The sequence below is a fragment of the Zingiber officinale genome, chromosome 2A (genome assembly GCF_018446385.1).
Source record: "Zingiber officinale cultivar Zhangliang chromosome 2A, Zo_v1.1, whole genome shotgun sequence".
NCBI lineage: Eukaryota > Viridiplantae > Streptophyta > Magnoliopsida > Zingiberales > Zingiberaceae > Zingiber > Zingiber officinale.
The window spans coordinates 30,614,565-30,635,691 of record NC_055988.1 but is presented as its reverse complement, the minus strand read 5'-3'; the positions used below and the strand labels follow the sequence as shown (position 1 = coordinate 30,635,691).

Here is a 21,127-nt window from a genome sequence, read left to right as displayed (position 1 = left end):
TTATTTCATGATTTATCTCCTTACACCGAATCTAAAAATGAACTACAAAGAACATCTGAAAGGAATTCAGAACGTAATCATCTTTTATGCCAACTAATTCTTAGGAAAGAGATAGATGATAGTGAAGTAGGCATCAATAAATGTTCTCAGTTGCTTTGAATTCAAGGCAAACTTACTTTTAGATGTGCCTTGGCAACAGGTGAGAGGAGGGCTGCAAATGAATTTGGTCTTGATGTAAATGAATTTCCATTAAGGAGATGATAGGTGCTTTACACTTTATCATCACATCACATGATGCCGCCTCATTTCTGCCTTTTGTAAAAAAAGAAAAACCCATTTTAATATTTATCTTCTTCGGCAATCAATGAAAGGACGCATTCTGAAAAGATGCCCTGAACTTTCAAATTTCTTAAAAGACACATCTGTTTTCTATTTTACTCTTCCACCGGTCACTATGATATTATATTCAAAGAACACCACTATCATAATCGATTTCAAAGAGCAACACCATTGAAAATCAACACTACAATTGCAAAAGAAGTTGCTGGTTTGGAGGAGCTAACACGGTTTGATTTGGGAAAAAAATATATGAGAGTTGAAGAATTTCTTGGAACAACAATTGCGAGTTACCTAAGTGCGAGAACTACGTGCTGAGTTAGAGTAGTAAGTGCACATAAAGCCTGACTAAAGAGATACATCGCCTTCCAAGCATTTGCATTTCAAGTGCATCAGAAGCTTGATACGTGATAAACAGAGAAACCCGAGCGTTCGTTTCCAACAAAACTTAGCGAGAAGACAAGACGTAAGTAATTTAAAAGACTTTTTTATATAAAGCCACAGTTTACCTAAAATGTCTTAATAAGGAAAAGGACAAATTATGTTTCAAAATTTATTTTTTATAGACAATACACGTTTCATATGCTGATCATTATAACGGTAGAAACTGAAGATACTGATAGAAGCGAATTGGAACTGACCCAAAAATTTCACACATGTATTTGGTATACTCGACTTCTGTGTCGCGTTGTAATATGCTAGATTAATAAGCTTGGACAAAAAAAAAAAAAAAAATCCGATCATGCATCTGGTTTACAAAATTGGGCTCACAATAATGACAAACAAAAATACAAGAAAAAAAAAAGGGAGAGAGAAGAAAAAGAATTAGGATGCAAACCCAATACGGTTTCAGCTTATGAATGCCAACATCACAAAGAGAGAAGAAAAAGAATTAAGATGCAAACCCAATATGGTTTCCGCTTATGGATGCCAACACCCCATCACCAGGTAGGCATCTAATGGAACACTATCTATAGATTCGGAACAACCTTACTCGCGAGCACTCGCTCCCGCCTTTCAATATATGCAAAAGGGAACCAACCAGCTTTTCCTTTGCATTCACCTTCTGCCCAACCATTATTTGAAATCTGCAAGTGAACAATCAGATCAGTAGATGGAAACGAATGGCCACTAGTAGGATTTTCCCTTTGAGATTTACATGATTGTTGCAATTTAAATATCAAATGACTAGCGCTTTTGTGTCGTTAAGCATTATGAACAATTAAACAAGAAACATATTTGATGGCTATGTGTGATGTTGAGAGAACTTCAGATATCTACTAGAATTTAGAGAATAATACCATGAAACTGAGTCGAGTATACATAAAGTAACACTAGCAGTGTCATCATAGCAGAAAATCTGTCATCGCATTTGCGATTTGTATGCTGTCTATAAATTGAATCAGAAATCAAGGTAAGAAATAAGACAGGCAATCTGCGATTTGTATGCTTTAACTATTAATTGAATCAGAATCGACATAATAAAAAAGAAGGCATATAGATTAAACCTTTACAAAATTTAACTGACTGCTCTGCAAACCTAATATATGAGTGGAACTCAACTATAAATCATCATATCTGATACCAGTTATCTGACAGACTATGACAGGCGTACATCATAAATGTAATTATGATTCCAACTCACTGGATCTGGTGCTTTGTTTTAGGGTGGTAGACATCATCACATAGAATAGCCAAAACTCATAGCACCTTAGGTTCATAGGAAAACCTAAGAACTTCTTAGAAAATAATATTATTTCCTTTCAATCTATTGTAGCAAAAGGTGATTACGCTCACCACATGCGCCCTCACAGCTCGTCCCCAAATTATGTGAAGGGAGGTAAATCACAGGATCAGCTTATAGCCAACCGTCAAGTGACCAAAGGGTGGAAAGAGTTTTTCCCCGAAGGCAAGCTCCTGTCGGGAATTGATCCCTGCCCGATTGTTATTTCCTTTCAATCTAGCATCCAAGCTTGCTCTTCCTGCCATCAATGTATAAAAATAATTATCCCGGACTATTTGTTAATTTCAATAAATATCCTTTAAGATCTTCCACTTCCTTCCCAATGTTGGACTTTAGCCCAGCTAAAAGGAAACATACGCCATCTAGGATCTAGATGTTCAACATGTAGTAAATGGGAGTGTCAATGTCTAACATTAAGGTGATGGGTGTTGAGTGTCTTAAAATGAGTTCAGAGAGTTCATGGTGCAAATGCAAAGCTAAGAGTAACATTGCTCCTTCCTATTACTAATACAATTCCTGCAAACAAAAGATAGAAATGAGAATGAAGCCTTTACTTTAGTTCTTTAATCAAACTAGGAAATTTTATTCATAGTCTAGTCCTATTCTATTTCATTCACCAAGAATAGCTGTCAATGTTAGCCATCATTCCGCATGGTTCTATTTTGTGTTTTGAGCATTGGGTTAAAAGAAATATTAAGGAGTCAACCAAATAAGTTCAATTAAATCTAAGAAAGGATTAAAAATTTATCAAATGTTGACAAACAAGATTTGTCAATTGATCAAACTGACTTGAACTGAGGACACCAATTAGACCTGACAATTTCTAGGTCTGTTATCTTCTTAATTTTCATATATTATACATCAAATTTGTTTGTAACATTATGATGACAACATGACCAGATAAACTAAATAATTTAATATAAAATCAGTTATAAAACCACTTTATTGATTCCTCTAAATCTGTGGTTGTGAAATTTTGGTTTGGTTCAAGGTATAAGTTGATAAATTTTTGAATTGTGAATTGTATTAAATGTGTCAATGGGTTTATCAATTTTTCGGCTTGTGAATCATATGATTTAGTTAAATTTTATAAAATATGTTTAAAAAGAAATCTGCTTTAGCTGAAATGATTTTTTATTCAAAATATATATAAAATGCACGAACCTACTTGATAACATAAAAATAATGGACAAATGTTGATCATGATTCATAACAGTTTCATATTTCATACAATTTAAAACGAAATAAAATGACAATAGAACATTTCATAGAAAAATCTTCCAACAATAGGACAGGATTGTCAACTCCAACATCATTGTTGACTTCAAGTCAAAATGGCATTAACATGGTTGAAGAAAGGAAGAGGAAAAACAACATTGGCACTACATACAGAGAGGAAGATAAAAATGATTCCACTTTTTGGTCATCCAGATCCTTGCCAAAAGATCAATTGCCGTTCCTATTATACTCAGGATGAAGCTACATCTGTCCATTGGCATATCCAAGAACTCTTTGACAGTTCAATTTGGATGGTTTGTTATTCTAAGTCTTAAAATGGCACGAGGTTTCCTCAGCAGCCATCATTCAATGTGGATTTCACCCTCACTGACTCAAGTCTACATGGGAGATGTCTTTTTCTATACAATTCCAATTCTTTGACCTCTTAATTCTATCACAGAGATGATTTATCATTTTTTTTATATAATGAATTGGGTTTCATTTTCATTGACAAATTATTTTTTGATGGGCCAAGTTAATTTAGTGAGTTTAATTTAGTTTGATGGAATTTATAGCAGTTTTCCTTCCTTTACAAGAAATCAGATAAAATATGACCCATATCAAATAATATTTGTGGAAAAGAGAAACGAGAGGCGTTAGAAAAAAATCTCTCTATATTCTCCTTAATATGTTTACATATAAGTATTTATATACATAAGGAGAAAAGAAAAATCAATCTCAATCCCTACAATCAAGGAAATACAATCAAGATCAATCTCAATCCTAATAATCAAGGGAATCTAAATCTATCATAATCTCTAAAATCAAGGGAATCTTCAAAAATATTCAACACTCCCCTTCAAGTCGGAGAATATAGATCATATACACCAAGCTTATTACATATGTAGTCAATTCGGGACCTCTCAGTGACTTAGTGAATATATCTGCTAGTTGATCAAAGCTAGTAGATATTTCTCCAGATATGACTTTCTCTCTGACAAAGTGACAGTCAACTTCAATATGCTTTGTCCTCTTATGAAAAATTGGATTTGAGGCGAAATGCATGGCGGCTTGGTTGTCACATATAAGTGATACTTGTGTAACCTCTCCAAGCCTTAGTTCCTGAAGCAACTGTTTTAGCCATATAAGCTCTTGACTGGCTATAGTCATAGCTCGATACTCTGCCTCTGTACTGGATCTTGCCACAAGATTCTGCTTTTTGCTTTTTCAAAAAACAAGGTTATCTCCGACAAATATACAAAACCCAGAAGTGGATATTCTATCAGTGGGAGATCCTGCCCAATCTGCATCAGAATATCCTACAACTCGAGTATGTCATTTGTCTTCATACAAAACTCTTTCCTGGTGTGCCTCTGATATATCGAATAATGCTAGTCATAGCATCCCAATGTTCCTTGCATGGAGAGTTGAGAAACTAACTTACTACACTTACTGCAAATGAGATATCTGGACGAATAACAGTAAGGTAGCTTACTATCTCTACTAATTGTCTGTACCATTCAGGATCTGGAAGAGGCTCTCCCTGATTTGGCAAAAGCTAGACATTAGAATCCATATGACTGTCTTTAAGTTTAACATTCCTGTTTCTTCCAGAATATCCATTGGATACTTCTTTTGGGATATGATGGTCCCATCTTTAGACTGTGCTACTTCTATCCCCAAGAAATATTTGAGTTTGCCGAGATCTTTGTCTGGAAATGTTTGAAAAGATGTTTTACCTGTGATGACGATATCATCAACATAAACCACTAAATAGATGCAATCAGTAGATGATGGCGATAAAAGACAGAATGGTCAGTCTCGCTCCGAGTCATGTCAAACTGTTGAATTACAGTACTAAATCTAAAGGACCATGCCCTGGGTGACTAATTGAGGTCATATCAAGATTTCCGCATGCGACATACAAGACCAGAAGACTTCTCCTGAGCGAGGTTGCTCCATGTAGACCTCCTCAAGTAGGTCACCATGTAAGAATGCATTTTGATGTCCAACTGGTAAAGAGGCCAATGTCGAATCACAGCAATGGACAAGAAAAGGCGCATACATCTTGGCAACAAGAAAAAAAAATGTCCCTATAATCCAATTCGAAGATCTGAGTATAGCCTTTAACGACGAGGCGAGCCTTAAGCCGGTCGACTGTGCCGTCTAGACCAACTTTCACCATATGCACCCATCAACAACCAACAACTAACTTCACAGGTGGTAGAGGAACAAGGTCCCAAGTCCCATTGCGTTGCAAGGCACACATTTCATCGAGCATAGCCCGTTTCCATCCTGGATGGGCAAAGACATCACTTGCAGTCTTTGGAAGAGAGACAGACGACAAGGAAGAAAGACAAGAAAAGTAGGAAGGAGAAAGACAATGATAACTCAAAGGAAATATAATGAGGAGAAGGATTACGAGTGGAACGCATACCTTTCCGAAGTGTAATGGGAATATCAGACTTAGGAGACGGGACCGGAGGAAGAGGCGAAGGACTCGACTCCAAAGATGTGTCCATGGCAGTATCAATGATGGGCGACGACAAAGCAGGATGACGCCGATAAACCTGTAAAGGAGGAGATGGGGCTGGAGGTGATAGAGACACCCCTGGAGGATAAAAGACAATCACTGGTGCAGGCGAAGAAGGAGAGAACTCGGATGGAGATGCGTGAGGCCTAAAAAAAGGAACCGAATCAAAGAACGTGACATCAGTAGAGATAAAGTACCGACGGAGAGTAGGGGAATAACACTTATACCCTTTCTAAGAACGGGAGTATCCAAGGAAGACACACTTATGAGACCGGGGAGAGAGTTTGTTAATGCCAGGATCAATAACATAAGCCAATCATATAGAACCAAAGACCCTAGGTGGTAAAGGATGAAAAGACTGATGAGGATAAATTACATGGTGAGGTATTTTACCTTGGAAAGTTGAGGCAGGCATACGATTGATGAGATAACACGCGGTAAGTACAACATCGCCCTAAAACTGATGAGGAATGTGAGAGTGAAGAAGAGTCCGGGTGGTCTCGAGGAGATGACGATTCTTACGTTCTGCAATCCCATTCTGTTGAGGGGTATAAGGGCAAGACGTGTGATGCAACACACCGTGAGATGCCAAGAAGGTACAAAACTGAGTAGGTAGATTTTGCAAAGTTCGAAAAGAAATACCAAATTGAGTTTTGATTTCATAGAGGAAACAATTATGAACGATCATTCATCAGATAAAACCAAGTGAAAAATCGTCTATAAAAGTAACAAAATATTGTGATCCCAATGTAGAAGAAATACGACTCGAACCCCAAACATCGGAATGAATCAAAGCAAAAGGGGCATAACCTGACTCACAATACGAGGAGAAAAAGAACTGTGAACATGCTTTCCTAATTGACACGACTCACACGACAAAGACTCTAAGTGAGAAAGACTAGAACGTAATTGTTTCAACTTATCGAGATCCGGATGTCCCAACTGACCATGAATAAGAAGTAGAAATGTCGCCGCCGAACCAACAAGAGAGGGTTGTTGAAGCCTGTATAGGTCATGAGACTCACATCCAAAGCCAATCATCCTCCCCGTACTCCGGTCCTGTAAGAAAACAGAAGTTTTAGTAAAAGAGATGACATAATCAAAGGCCCGAGTAAGTTGTCTTATTGACAATAAATTAAAGGGAACTCCGGGGGCATAAAGAACATTATGGATAAAAAGAGACAGGGAAGGATGAACAATACCACACCCTGGGACTGAGTTTGAGAGCCATTGGTCATGGTGAAAAAGGGTAAATAACTGGAAGTAGAGAGAAGAAAACAGGGATTTATTACCAGTGATATGATCGGTGGCCCCAGAGTCAAGAACCAAAGGACCCGAAGAGCGAGATATGCCAGCAAAGGAATTACCAGCGTGTGAGATGACAACAGTGGAATCTGAAGCCTGACGATCCTCATACCATTTCAAAAAATCATCATAGGAAGGCGGTGGGGTCAGATCTGGTGGCAATTGTGCAGCGGAAGCTGAAGAAGCGACATAACTCTGAGCGATCTGAGCAGCGCGAGGAGGTCGACCATGGAGACTCCAACACTTATCAATCGTGTGTCCTGATCAGTAGCAGTGATCACACCAAGGACGTCCTTTGCCACCCTTACGAGGTGGAGGTTTGTTGTTGTTTTGAGAGACCAAAGCTGACAAGTCAACAGAAACAAAAGGAGGCAACGTCAAGACTTTGGCAGGGACACGAAGGAGAGTTGCCTAGGTAATGTCAGGTAGCTTCTGTGGGGCTACCTAGGATCTGATCGCGAACATGAGAATAATTTGTGGGCAAGCCATATAAAGCAGAGACATAAAAAATTTCTTCCGATTTTCAAGCTCCGTAATAGGAGTGGCCTTAGGTGGAAGCAGAGACATAAAAAATTTCTTCTGATTTTCAAGCTCCACAATAGGAGTGGCCTTAGGTGGAAGTAGTTCATTGAAGTCACAAATAAGGCTAGAGACTGAACCTAGATAGGTAGACATTGAATCCTTAACCTGATGAGTACTGAGGATGGTCATGAGATCTTCACAAACCTGATAGAGTCACTGAAAGGTGTTTGTAAAGAGTTGTTGAGTCTGTGTCCAAACAACTTTACAAGTTTTGTGAGTGAGGAAGACATCCCTAAGGGATGGATGGATGGTGGCTCAGATAATGCAACACAACTAGGCATCAACCTTTTTCCATAGAGGACGATCGGCGACTTGGACATCCTCTTCGGTGTGAGTGAGATGTGTCTCATAACCCTATCCAATAAGCTAAAGCTCAATGTAAGAAGCCCCAGAAGAGTAGTTCTTACCATCCAACTGCTCGGAAGAGAGTGGTGTAGTGATGTGGTTGGTAAAGATTGAAATATCCGACTTTGGAGTGTCGGAGATAGCCATTGATTAGCTCAGTGAAAGAGAGCGCACGGCGAAGAAAGGCTCAAGCGATGCAAGAAGATAGGTGAGGACGGTGAAACTGCAGGAAGAATAACCCCTGCCGTCACCAAACTGCTGATCTCTTGAGCTTCTCACCATCGCCGGACTGCAGGAGAGGACGAAGGACATTGTGCTCACGACGTAGGAAAACGCTGGCGTTAGTTTGTGAAGTGGAGAGGGCGGCAGCGTCGGGCAGTTGTCGAAGAGGGGTTGCGATATGCGTGCAAAGAGGCGTGCGTGATGCTGCGACGCAAGGAACGACGGCGTAGAAAAAAATAGGATTTGCCTCTCAACCTCGTTCTAATATCATGTGGAGAAGAGAAATGAGAGGCGTTAGGAAAAAATCTCTCTATATTCTCCTTAATATGTTTATATATAGGTATTTATATACATAAGGAGAGAAAAGAAAAATCAATCTCAATCCCTACAGCCAAGGGAATACAATCAAAATCAATCTCAATCCTAATAATCAAGGGAATCCAAATCAATCATAATCCTTACAGTCAAGGGAATCTTCAGAAGTGAGTTTGATGGGCCAAGTTAATTTAGTGAGTTTAATTTAGTTTGATGGAATTTATAGCAGTTTTCCTCCCTTTACAAGAAATCAGATAAAATATGATCCATATCAAATAATAATAATATTGAATTGGATTGAATCAAATCATCAGGATTCCTTAAAGTTCTGAGTCCTTTAATATAATGTGTTATTTACTTATTTTACATTCGATTTGTATTCTATCGTGATGTGAAACATGGATCCAATAATTCAACCGTGTTTAAAAAAAGTAATCTTATCTACTTGATGCAACAATAACCATGTACCAGATCTGCCAACTAACACGGTCATACATTTTTTTCAAATATATTGTTTCTGCAACAAGCAAGCAATCTATTATTGCTGAAGAATGTCAAGTGGCATAGCAACATAGACACTAAGAGGAAAATAGTCAAAACATTTTATCAGCTTTATGAGACAATTGTAGAGACATAAAACAAGATCCAAGAAAAAAAATGAAAAACAATCAGAATGATGGCTTTCTATATCAAGGTCACATTCTTATAGTTAGTTTCACTATTTGGGCAAACAGGCATGATAAAATAAACCTTTTACATAATACACATACCTTGCGCACAACTACATAGTCACCAGCAGACAAGTTAAGCTCCACCTCTGTCTCAGCTAGGTATGATTGTATAGCCTAGAAGAACGGAGAGAATATATGAATACAAGTGAGCACAACAAACGAGTGAGCACAACAACAAAAAGGAAACCTAGTGTAACCTAACTTCAAATAGATGGACATATAAGCCACTTGGCTACCTCAGCTAAAAAGAATTCAACGTTTTCAGTTGATGCATCAGAAGTAGAGTCAACAAAAATGCCACTGGCTTCTTCATATGATGGTGGAGGTGGCATATAGTTTTCTGCAGCAGGACTTGGAGATGCTTCAATTCTTTGGCGCTCCAACAACATCTGTAAATTGGCCAATCAGCAAAGTTGAACAATTTAGTTTCTGTTTTCCATGTGAAAAAATTGTCATCTAAAAATGTGCACAAGACACAAGAAATATATATATATATATATATATATATATACAGAAATAAGAACAACAGTTACCTCTTTTTCAAGTTGTTCAAGAATTTGTAAGATTTTCTGATGGTAAGTACGCTCTAACTCAACCTTAAGAGGAGAGAATTTTGTTAATTGGCATGAACCAAAAGCTGGTAATTGACAGTCAACTGCATGTAAGAAATAGGGCAATACCATGGCAATAAGCCGTTGTAAGGTTAATCTCTGTTGTTGGGCTTCAACTGCAGTCATTGCTGCAACTGCTTCCTTACCTAGAACTGCCATATTAGATTTTAGTTCTTGCAATTTGGCCTCAGCAGCTTCTAACTTTGATATGTAATCACCACCAGCTGCACTTTCCCTTACTTTAATTTGACGTTTTGAAACTTCAATCGCCTGATAAAATTCAAATACATCTTCAGATAAGAATTCCTTGTGGAATGAATTTTCTGGAGTCATAAACAAAACTTTCACAAAATAAACATTTATCATTTTTTCTACAGGAATAGAGATTCATTAATTGAAAAAAAAAACATTGAAGTGACCTAAAATGGCAAGGGCCTTTCTATCAAACTTAAGAAAGTTATGGCTCCCATGAGTTAGACTTTTAGTGTCAAAAAAAAAAAGCCAGCAATTCACTGTTTAGTGCTGCACGTTTTAAGGTGCTTGATTCCCAACCACTTGCAAAGCTAGTAGGTAATAATGGTGAAATTTAGGAATGGAACAAATCAATACCAAGATAAACCAAGAACAAGATGTAAATTCAAATATGAATAGCTGCTTGTATTTACTTGTATTCAAGATAATTATCCAGTGGAAGTGGATGGTTATTTTGCCAATTATTAGGAATGTCTTCTAAAATTGATTGGTTCAACTTATAGTATATGATATTTCCTTTTGCATGCTTTGTAAGTGAGACTTCACAATATACGATAAAAAAGCATATCTTATACAGCTGCCAGAAATGGAAACTTGCTGCCACCTGTGGTTTTGGTGGATCGTTGGACATGTACTTTATAATACCTCTCCTCTTACTCATGATCTCCTCACCCTACATGAATTCCCCTTCTGAAGTAGCACCCCAAGCCTTGCCGAGTCCTCTTCCACCACCTAAGTCAACCACAATCACCTTATTATGCGAGTTTTACCAATGTCTAGGTGCCCAGATCTCCCTCAATGAGCTAAGATGAGGGATTAGCAACAAAGCCAACCCTATTCTCTTTTGTCTTAGGTAGTGGGTGGCCCATCATCGTTTTCTCCATAACCTTAATTTTGCATATTGTTTATTTAAGCAATGACAATACCCCCTCCAAGAATGATTTTTTCATGCATAGTTGAAATAGTTGAAGAATCTCATGTGGATTCAAGGTGGCTGCATTGACTCGATGTGAGTCAACTTATTCTCTTTCCTCCTTCAGTTGAGCTGCAGTTTACAAAGTTATGGAGGAATCAAAGATTATATATTTTCACCTTGATTTATTCAAGGGATATAAATGACATCCTCAGACCAACCTTTAGCGGTCAACAAGGCTCCTTCTCTAGCCTCGACTCTTTACTAGAGCGAAGATCATCAAATTACAGAATCACTGGAAAGCGAAAAGCTGAGGGATAGGGTTGAGCAAGAGGGGCTTGTTTGCTTGTGGTGCTCATAATTGCTGAAGTGGTCAATCTATTAATTTTGTGATGTGATATAAGATTATGGAGGGTGCATGTACTGGAGAGAGACATGTGATGAGTATGATAAGTGAAATGTACCCTTTGCGGATTATAAAATTATGAAATGAAGATTTACAGTAATATCTAAGGAGAGAGGTTATGAAATGAAGATTTACAATAATACCTTTGATGATAATGGCTCATAGTGACTCTGGTTGATAATCTAACATATGGAGGGCTCTTTTCTATTTTTGGTTCATTGCTTTTGTTGTTTCCTATATGTGTTGGACTGTACATATATTGATAGTGTGTTTACCTTTGTTATTTATGTGTTGGACTTGGACATATTAATAGCATGTTTACTTTCTTTACAATGTTTATCTTGATATATGTTTAGATTACATTATTATCTTGATACATGTTTAGTGATGCAATTTCTGTCAGGAATGATGCATGCTTAGTGTTTATCTTTTTACTAATAATGATGCATGTTTAGAGATTTACATTGTTATATGCTTCTAAACTTAATATGTTGTATGTTAACATATTACCCTAACATAAAAAACCTATAGTATAATAGCTACACTTTGCACATAAGATGGGTTAACATATAGTGGGAGTTCCATGCATCTTAGATTCATCCCAAGAGGCTTTTCAGCCAGTGATCAGAGTGCCTTCAAGGGCTGATGATGGGACATCTAATGATTATTATTATTGGTGTCTACTAGAATACCATCTGACTTTAGGGTTATTTGGCGCACATGGCACTTCAAGTCATTGATGCCTAACTGCGATATCACATGTCTTCAGAGATATAATATTGTGTGTGGTGGTCCAAGCTGTTGATGCCTAAGCGAGGTTTTCCATGACTTCAGGATATGAAGGGGATGTCAAAATTAGGGTTGTTGATGCCTAACTAGGGGACAATGTGGCCTTATGACAACATTATATTGAAGAAACATCTATTGGTCAATAGGGCTGTTACACCCGATGATGATGAGCTATTGAATTGAGCATGGAGTGATACATGATGTATGGGTTGTATCTTACATGGTTATATTGGTGATTAGATTTGTTTTTGCATTGGGGCATGCTCATTTATCTTTCTTATTTAACTGTTGCTGACCTTTTATTTCTCGTTTGAGGCTCCAAAACCTGTTTTATTGGCATCCTGCATCTGCTTCTAGATCAATCTGAGGAAATATGGAGGTGTTAAGTCAGGTTCTTAGGCAAATTTTTACCTTTGCTACTCTAGAACATAGGAGGGAGTTTTTCACTACTTAGAGTTTTCCATTAACTTATTGTTATTACTTTCTTACTTTTATTTTCATGTTTGTGGCACTTTTGTATATTATTTTTAGCACTTGACCACACGACGTTGGATTATGCTTCAGTAATTTCCATACAAATTAAGTGTTCTTGTTTCGTAATTATACTTGTATGTGTGTGTTGCTCTTATTCTATAGCCATCACATGTGGTTGTGTAATGAATGTTGTTTGCACCTCGGTGATACAATCCATTGGCTGCTACAAAGTATGTGCCACTACAATGGTTGTGTCATTAGAGTAAATTTGTATAGCTTTGGAAAGAGGACTTACTTGGGGCATGACATAATAAATCATACAATGTGTTTTTCCTATGGTAAAATGTCAATGAAAGAAACACAGTGGAGAGATAAGTGGGTAGGGATTCCAGATCTCTCCATTTCATTGAAGAGAATCTGGAGGGAAAGAAATAGGGAGAGAAATGTTTATCTTTCATTCTCTCATTAACTCAGTCCAATGAAACCCATTATCTTTAAAAAGAATTAAGACAACTTTTTCCATATTTCATCTTTTCACAAGTTTTTTATTAAAAATACAATAGATAGAATAATGGTTGATTCCTCATATAAATTCCTCCAAATAATGACAGGAAGAAAGTTTTATATATTTATTTCCTAAAAAATGTAGGCAATCACTCTATCGCATCAATTCTACCCTACTTCTATCTCTCTATTATTCTTTCTTCTCCAATTTTTCATTACATAGAATAAAAAATATCACTTGCATATGCTTTCCAAATTGACCTATTTATATTCTTTCTTCTTACATATGCAAGGCTATTTGGGAGGCACAACGAACTAAGAAATGCATGCAAATAGTATGTATGATAAAAAAAACAAAAAAAACTTATCTAAGCATATTTAGCAGTATTTTGCATCCCTTCCCTTGTGGATATCGACCATTTTGTCAAAGATTGAAAAATTATTGAGTCTATAACTAAAACCTGAGTTACAAACAACAATTTTAACAAGAAAGAATAAAAACATTCCGTGACCAAAGCTTCAAGAAATACTGATGGCATACAAGTAAATGCATGATGCATATACAGATTTTATGGAATAGAAGATAATTTAACTAGTTTGCAACAGTATTACCTGAGCTTCAGCTTCTTGACGCACCCTATCATATCTTTGGGCAAGGTGTCGAGCATCTTCCAAGGGAGCACCCATTACCATGGCTCTTAATGGCTCTGCAACCTGGCAAGGGAAGATCATGATTATGTGCTAGGTAGCATGGTTTAAAATCTCGAGCCGTGTCGAGGTTGCAAACCTTAACTGAAACGATATAGTTTTGGAACAGTATCGTGTTGTGCCGACATAATTTCCATATTTTTTAAATATAAATTATATCAACTAAAAAAATTAATCTAAATATTTAAAAATAAAAGATATATATATATATATAATTAATGGGATGATTTTATTAGGCATTAATAAGCCTATTTAAATTATCCCTTAGCTAGGAGTTGATTAAAATTATTAACCTAAGTTTATTATTAAAGCCTAAGTTAAAACCTGTTGTTCCTTGTTCTGTGATGACCGCGAGCACGTCGACCCAACACCTCTGGGTGTTGATGTTGTGTTGATGCTAGTCCATGGGCGGAATGAGATGTTTCGCCCGTATCGGACGAAACGACTCTAACCTATGCTTGGTAAACAGTATACATTCCGAGTATGGCATTGTGTCAGAAATCTTTCAGATTTGATGTTGCATGGTGGATGGATATCTAAAGCAATCTCAGAGCACAATTCCCATAGCACACTTATGACTTCTTATAAATTTCAAACTATACATTGCAGTACTTATGGATGTGTACAAGTACAGAGATTATAGGAAATCAACTAAGGTAAAAGGAAATGAACAACAAAAATAGGGATTACTGATACATACAAGTTCTGATAGTTCTCAAAATAGCATATTATTACAAAATCACATAAAAAAGAGTTATGTTGTGACAGATGGAAAGTACAGGTAAGCGAGGTAATCTGGAGTTGGGCTCAATATCACTCGACAATGCACCAGGATGATCACACACCATGGGAGAGGAGAATATTGAGAAAAATAACTCTATTATTTATTGAATGAACAGACAATGAGATGTGAATCTCTTACACACTCTACAATAACTTGGTGTCACTAAGACTCGAGAATAACTACACTAGGTGTACAAGGATGAGTAAAAATTGAAATAAAATAAACTATATGTAAATCAAGTAGATAAAATGTAGAGTGTGAACAAGTTTTATGTTATCAAATCAGTATTTAAAGATGGTCTATTTTTATTTGTGCCACAAATATTAGTGCTCTCAGAAAGTTTTGCTTCAAGCAAATAAAAATAGAACCAAGAGTATCAGTCAATAAACTCAGGCCACAAAAGTTGTTGCCTTTAACCACCAAATTATAGCTTAAAATCACCCAAGAACTAGTAGCTCACAGCAAGTCCCTGTCAAAGGAAGAAATTGTCAATTGAAGAATAATTCGATTTACCATTCATTCCACACATAATTCAAAGCAGAAATTTTCTTGGAATTGCAATGGTCCTCTTGGGTTATGTTGCAAAAATGAAAAATCAAAAGATGACCTTTAAAGGAAAGATAATTAGCCAAAGGTCAGCACCATGCTGCTACAAAACCAGCAAAGCTATGACAGCCCTGATAGCAGTAGGAAATGCAACTGACACACTAGAGGATAGGACTAGCCATGCCAAACTGATCCAACATCTTCAAAATCAAATGCATGTAATGATCACTGTCTGATTTAATGTGAATATAATCAGGAATATTTGTTGTGCTAGAAAGGATATGGTTAGGTGAAGAAAGACTGTGATATTTGAAACTCAAATCTTTATGGTAGATCAGGTAAAAGTTGTCGGCAGCAAAGGTGTAATATTTGGCGGGAAGTCATCTGTGCAAGGTTGCAACAAAGTTTTATCATCCTCACTAGGTTGGTGAGTTGCGGGAACAATTGCATTCCCACCATCAATGATGATGAATACTGATGGCATATGTGAAAGATGAACTCACATTATCCTTCCAAGACGGTCTCAACTCTCAAGCTTATTTTTATATTGAGTAACCACAAATCTTGTCAAGGACATAGAACTTGATTGATTAACACTCTTGTTACTCTTCATCAGGAACAATATATCTAAAAGAAATCCAAATAAACTTATCTGAGAAAGGTTTCTAAACTGAAGCTGGGCTAATAACAGGACTGAAACTTGGGTTCTCCTATCTAGGAGGCAAAAGAAGAGCAGAACTATCAGTGCTTATTTTCTGTCTTCATGTAATAAACATACTTGACAGACTTATTTTATAAATTAGAATGTGCCATCCTTCTATATCTGAAATTTTCTCAAAAACCTTTTTTTGCTAACTTGCAACCTAAGCATCCTTAGAGAAAATATCCAAAGCACATTCACCAGTCTATCAACTGTTTGTCAACAGCAGGTTTTTAATCAGAACACTTAATGAAAGGAGGAAGAGAGCAAAATAAGACATGTTGGCTGACAGGTCTTCAGAAATTAAAAATGAAGAACGATAATCAATTAGGAGTATCACTTTGACTGGAATTTAATTTCACTTAAAATTTACACAAAGAAAAATCTAACAATGATCTCTATAGTATTATGATGGATGAAAGAAGATTCCACTAAACAAAGGCAATCTAGGACCTCTTAAAGAAAAAGTTTAGGCATAACCCAAGAATAATGCATAGACAGAGACAGAGAGTAACTAGACTTGAAATGGGTTAAATCATAGTTTGAAATCTCATACCATGTTGCATGTAACTGTTGCAACGTATCATTTAGGGGTGTAAACGAGCTGAGCCAAGTGCAACTATATTCAAGCTTGTTTATTTATTTATCAAATTTCTTCAAACTTGTTTATTTACTTATCGAACTTTTCCAAGCTTATTTATTAAAAATATTATCGAGATACAACTGAGTCAAGCTCAACTTTTCTTATTTATAACTTATTATGAATAACTTTAGATTATAAAAATTTATAAATTTGATATATTTTAATAAAAATTAAGAATAAATCTATAATTAAATTTTACTTAAATTAAAAAATAAGTTTATTTATAAATTGTTCATGAACATTAATGAGCCAAGCTTACTAGTCTTCGAGCTTGTTTGTTTTATATATTATTTTACTATTTAATGAGTTTTATCAAGCTAGACACCAAGCTTATTCATAAACGTTTGATTCATTTACAACCCTAATCGTTCTGATAAATTACTGGAACTCAATATCACTCACATAGCTAGTGTATCCTATCTATTTTCATCTTCTTTCTCCTTCAACCTCTAATATATCACTAACCCCATGCATCGGAACGTCGACATGATACCAAAACCAAAACAATATCGTTTTAATCAAAGACTAAAACTCCGACATGGTTTGAGATTTTGAACCTTGGGCCAAATACATTCAGAATTTGTCCATATACATGGACAGACTAGATGATGAAAGTGTTCCTAATGTCAAAAGAATAAAAACCAAAATAATGAAAATAAAGATTGTCAATTGATTACAACCTTTAAATCCATAGTATAAAAGGGAATCTCGGTGCACAAAGTTCCTGCCAATGCGGGGTCTCGAGAAAGGGTCGGGCCACATTGAATCTATTGTATGTACACTTACCCTGCATTACAAGTGATTATTGCCAGACTCAAACTAGTGACCACAAAGTCACACGATAGAAACTTTACCATTGTGCTAAAGCTTCTCTTCTTTAAATTCACAATACCAAAGAGCAAAATGGTTTCACAAAATCACATTGTTATTTGAACAAAAATAAACTATGTGATGGAATAGAGCTAACGGACTCCTATGAACCAATAAGCTGAATTCCTTCAATCCACAATCATTTATATAAGAACCGCATGAAATGATCGACTTAATCAAAGAATAACTCACAAACCTGGGTACCAAGAGCTCTTGATAGGTTGGCACGTTCATTCTCCATTTGAGCACGAGCTCTAGCATGACATAAAGAAGCCTTTGATAGTGTATTCCCACTAGTGCAGGTATTCTCGGCACCATATTTCCGACTATCCTCAGACAATTTATTGCCTAGATTTTGAAATCGATTAGAAGTTGAATAAATTTTGCAAAAGTCAGTTTGATATTTCCAAATAATAATAATATGAATATAAATAAACAGGAGGAAGAAACACAAAAAACTTAAAATAGTACCTATATCAAATTGTTTGGATCCTGTAATCATATAACCTTCCACACCACGCACTATATCCCTTTGAAAATGCTGTGAGAAAATGATTCAGAGGCTTTCATCTAAACTGGAAAGAGACAAAAATGTGGCAAGAAAAAAGTAAAGGCTTCCAACCTTGGCAGCCCGGGTTGAAATGTAAAGCTTTTCTAATTTCTGGTGCTGTTGATATGCTGCTGAATCTGCAAATACATTATCAGGATTTCCATACGCAGCACCTCCAAATTGCTTGAAAACAGCCTGTTCAAGCAATCGAGGATGTTACATATCCTTAACATGCTATTAGCAAGTACCTGACTTATTGTAGTTAATGTGAAAATTTTGCAGAATGTGTTGAATAATAACTGGCTCTGTGAGAGTCTGATTTAATCCATAAGAAGCTATTAATCATGTCAGAAAAAGAAATTTATGTTGAGTTAACCAAAGAACTCACTGCAATAAAAATGGGGAAGCTGCCCTCTAGAACAGAATCTTCCATGACCATAAACATTGTGGTAGAAAGTCAAGTGAAAGAGGTTGAGGTAAGAACAAAGAAGTAAAAAGAATATCAATGAATGAGTATTTTAATATATATATATATGTGTGTGTGTGTGCGCGCGCGCGGGCGCGCTTCTTGAAAGAGATGCAACTTGGTTGATATAACATATAGATGCAAAAAAATACAATATGAGTATTGTACTCTTGCACCACAAAAAAAGGCAAGGACAGAGATTAGAGAGTAGGAATAATGTTCTGAGTCATGGCCCCTTCTTTACAAAAGACTAGTTATTAGTAATTATCATACCTGATTTCAATTGCTAGCTATAAGATTAAGGGAAACACATGCATATCCCATTCTTTCTATGTTGGTTTAGAGTTCCAAGGAACACATAGATTGTTCAAGATTAGAAATATCTGCTTCCAAAATCATTGCCCATCAACTTTTGGGATTATGGTAATGAGATGCCTTTCTAGAAAAATGTGCCAACAAAAGCAGAAAGGCACCATTTAACTCCCAACTTCCATCAATGACGACCATAACTCGGCCGCCTTGAAAAAGAAGCGCGAAGGCCTCGACCACCAATTTTTTTCCTTTTTCTTCATCAGGTTTAAAGCACATAACAATGGATTGAATACCGAATCAATCCAAATACATCCAAAGAAGAGGAAAAGTGCTCGACTTCGATGAGTCAATCGATGCCCTAGATATAGCTATACTGAATCGGCTTGAATCCAAAGCCTCCTAGACGCAAATCCGAGCAAGGACACCCAAAACGAACGAGGGAAGGGAAGGGAAGGGAAGGGATAGGAGGACTACCTGCTGCTGACGGGCGACCTGATCCCTGAATTTGTAAGCCTGCTTCCTGATAGCCTCCATCAACCGAAGGATAGGAAAAGGATCGCCGGACGATTTGGCCGAAATCTCCGATCGGGAAAGGGAGGAAGGCGCCGGGGCTGGGATCTAAATGGGTTGCCTTATTTGTTAAGCACTGCGTTTTCCTGGAACTTTTAGGGGGCGGGAGGGTGATCTGTCATACGTGGGACCGACAGGATACTTGGGCACGATTCCTTTTATATATTTTATTATTTTATTAAAAAAAAAATTTATTAACTAATTTTGATTTTGATGAAGCCTAAAATAAATTTATATTAATATTTTTTTTTATATTTACACTTAAAATAATTTCAAATTTTATTAGTAATTTCACAAGTAAAACAATCAATGATTTAGAATTTGAGACTTAACTGCGACATATTATTATGAATTTTTCTCATCATTAATTTTTTCTGGTTGTTTTATATAAAAAAATATAGTTATTTTTAGTTTCACATCTTAGAATTGACAACACTTTGATCAAAGAAACTTCTATAAATATTTTAGGCCAATAATGTTAAAAAAATATTCGTTTCTTAGTTTTTTTTACTAAGATAAGTATAATATTAAATTAAATTAATTTTTTTCATAGGTAAGGGTGACACTCGAAAATCCAAATAATTCGGATTTTCAAAGATCCAAATAATTCAGATTTTCAAAAGGCAGGTATTTTACCCTAATGACTCTAACTCTACTTTAGTATTTTAATGCTAAAATACTTTAATTAATATAATTTCATTATAAAGGGTCAATATGATTTCAATGTATTATAGTGCACACACGACGTGTTTGCACGATTACTATATATATATATATAGAGAGAGAGAGAGAGAGAGAGAGAAGTTAGGCTGCGGACTAAAATCTGTAAACTGCTCTCGTGCCAAGTCCGCGTCACGGGTTTTTTTATTTACTTCTCACCACGAACCGAACGAACCCCTCCCTGTGCCCTAGCTCCTCCTCCTTCCTCCTTCCTCCTTCCTCCTGTGCCCATTCTCCTCTTCCTCCCTCCCTATGCCCTAGCTCGTCGCCCTCCCGACGCTACCCAGACTCGCGGTCCTCCTCACCGCGCACTCCCTCGCTCGTCGTCCTCCCGACGCTACCCAAACTCACGATCCTCCCTCATCGCGACCGTCCTCACTCGCTCCACTCCTCACCGTAGAGACCCCCTTGCTAAGACAAGCTCTCACAGGCGCAGCGAAGAGTGGAACCCCCTGCATAAGCACTTATATCTGAAGCCCTGTCCCTCGCCTCACTCGCGATTCTCCTCACCGTAGCCCTCCTCACTCGCGACACTCATCGCCCGGACACAACCTCTCACATGCGCAGCAAGGAGTGGAACCCCTGCAGAATCGCTTCGATCTAAAGCCCTAACTAGCGGTCCACCTCTCCACAGTCGTCCTAGCTTGGGGAGATTAACTCACGGTCCTCCTCTTTGAAGTCATCCTCACTAGCTTGCGTGACTCCTCGCTGCGACATATTCTCACAGGCACTGCAAAGCTAGGTTCCACAATCGTCCTCGTCCCTTCATTGCCGGTAAAAACTTATTTTTATAAATTGATTTTGCATCTATATTATACCGGCAGAATAAAGCCCAAGTTTTTATTCCCTATTGATCAAGAAATATATTTTTTTCGCCTTCTGTTTGGACCTATGTAGTGATGAACGGAATAGATCTCAGTACAAAATTTTTTTTTTGTTGTTGATTGATTGAGTTATTTAGCTATCAAAGTATGCTAA

At 36.9% G+C, this 21,127-nt stretch overlaps 1 protein-coding gene across 2 annotated transcripts; it reads right to left on the bottom strand.

Annotated features, from left to right (window-relative positions):
* Positions 1-958: 958 nt before the first annotated feature.
* On the bottom strand, positions 959-19,525 carry LOC122040998 (SH3 domain-containing protein 2-like). 2 transcript variants are annotated; one of them, XM_042600517.1, is made up of 10 exons: positions 19,334-19,525; positions 18,154-18,276; positions 18,003-18,072; positions 17,728-17,879; positions 13,893-13,994; positions 10,012-10,212; positions 9,865-9,927; positions 9,568-9,720; positions 9,371-9,445; positions 959-1,424 (listed from the first exon to the last, which is right to left on the bottom strand). In XM_042600517.1, exons 1-10 carry the CDS (start codon positions 19,391-19,393, stop codon positions 1,308-1,310), a joined length of 1,116 nt encoding a protein of 371 aa, XP_042456451.1. In that variant the 5' UTR covers positions 19,394-19,525; the 3' UTR covers positions 959-1,307. The 2 variants fall into 2 exon arrangements, with proteins under 2 accessions (XP_042456451.1, XP_042456450.1); XM_042600516.1 differs by having other exon boundaries at positions 17,728-18,072.
* Between the last annotated feature and the right edge of the window lie 1,602 nt (positions 19,526-21,127).

Coding starts and splice junctions, on each gene's coding strand:
- LOC122040998 (XM_042600516.1), bottom strand. CDS start 19,393: ATGGAGGCTATCAGGAAGCAGGCTTACAAATTCAGGGATCAGGTCGCC. Junction 18,073..18,153: donor TTTCAACCCGGGCTGCCAAG/GTTGGAAGCCTT, acceptor ATTTTCTCACAG/CATTTTCAAAGGGATATAGT. Junction 9,928..10,011: donor TACAACGGCTTATTGCCATG/GTATTGCCCTAT, acceptor TCTCCTCTTAAG/GTTGAGTTAGAGCGTACTTA.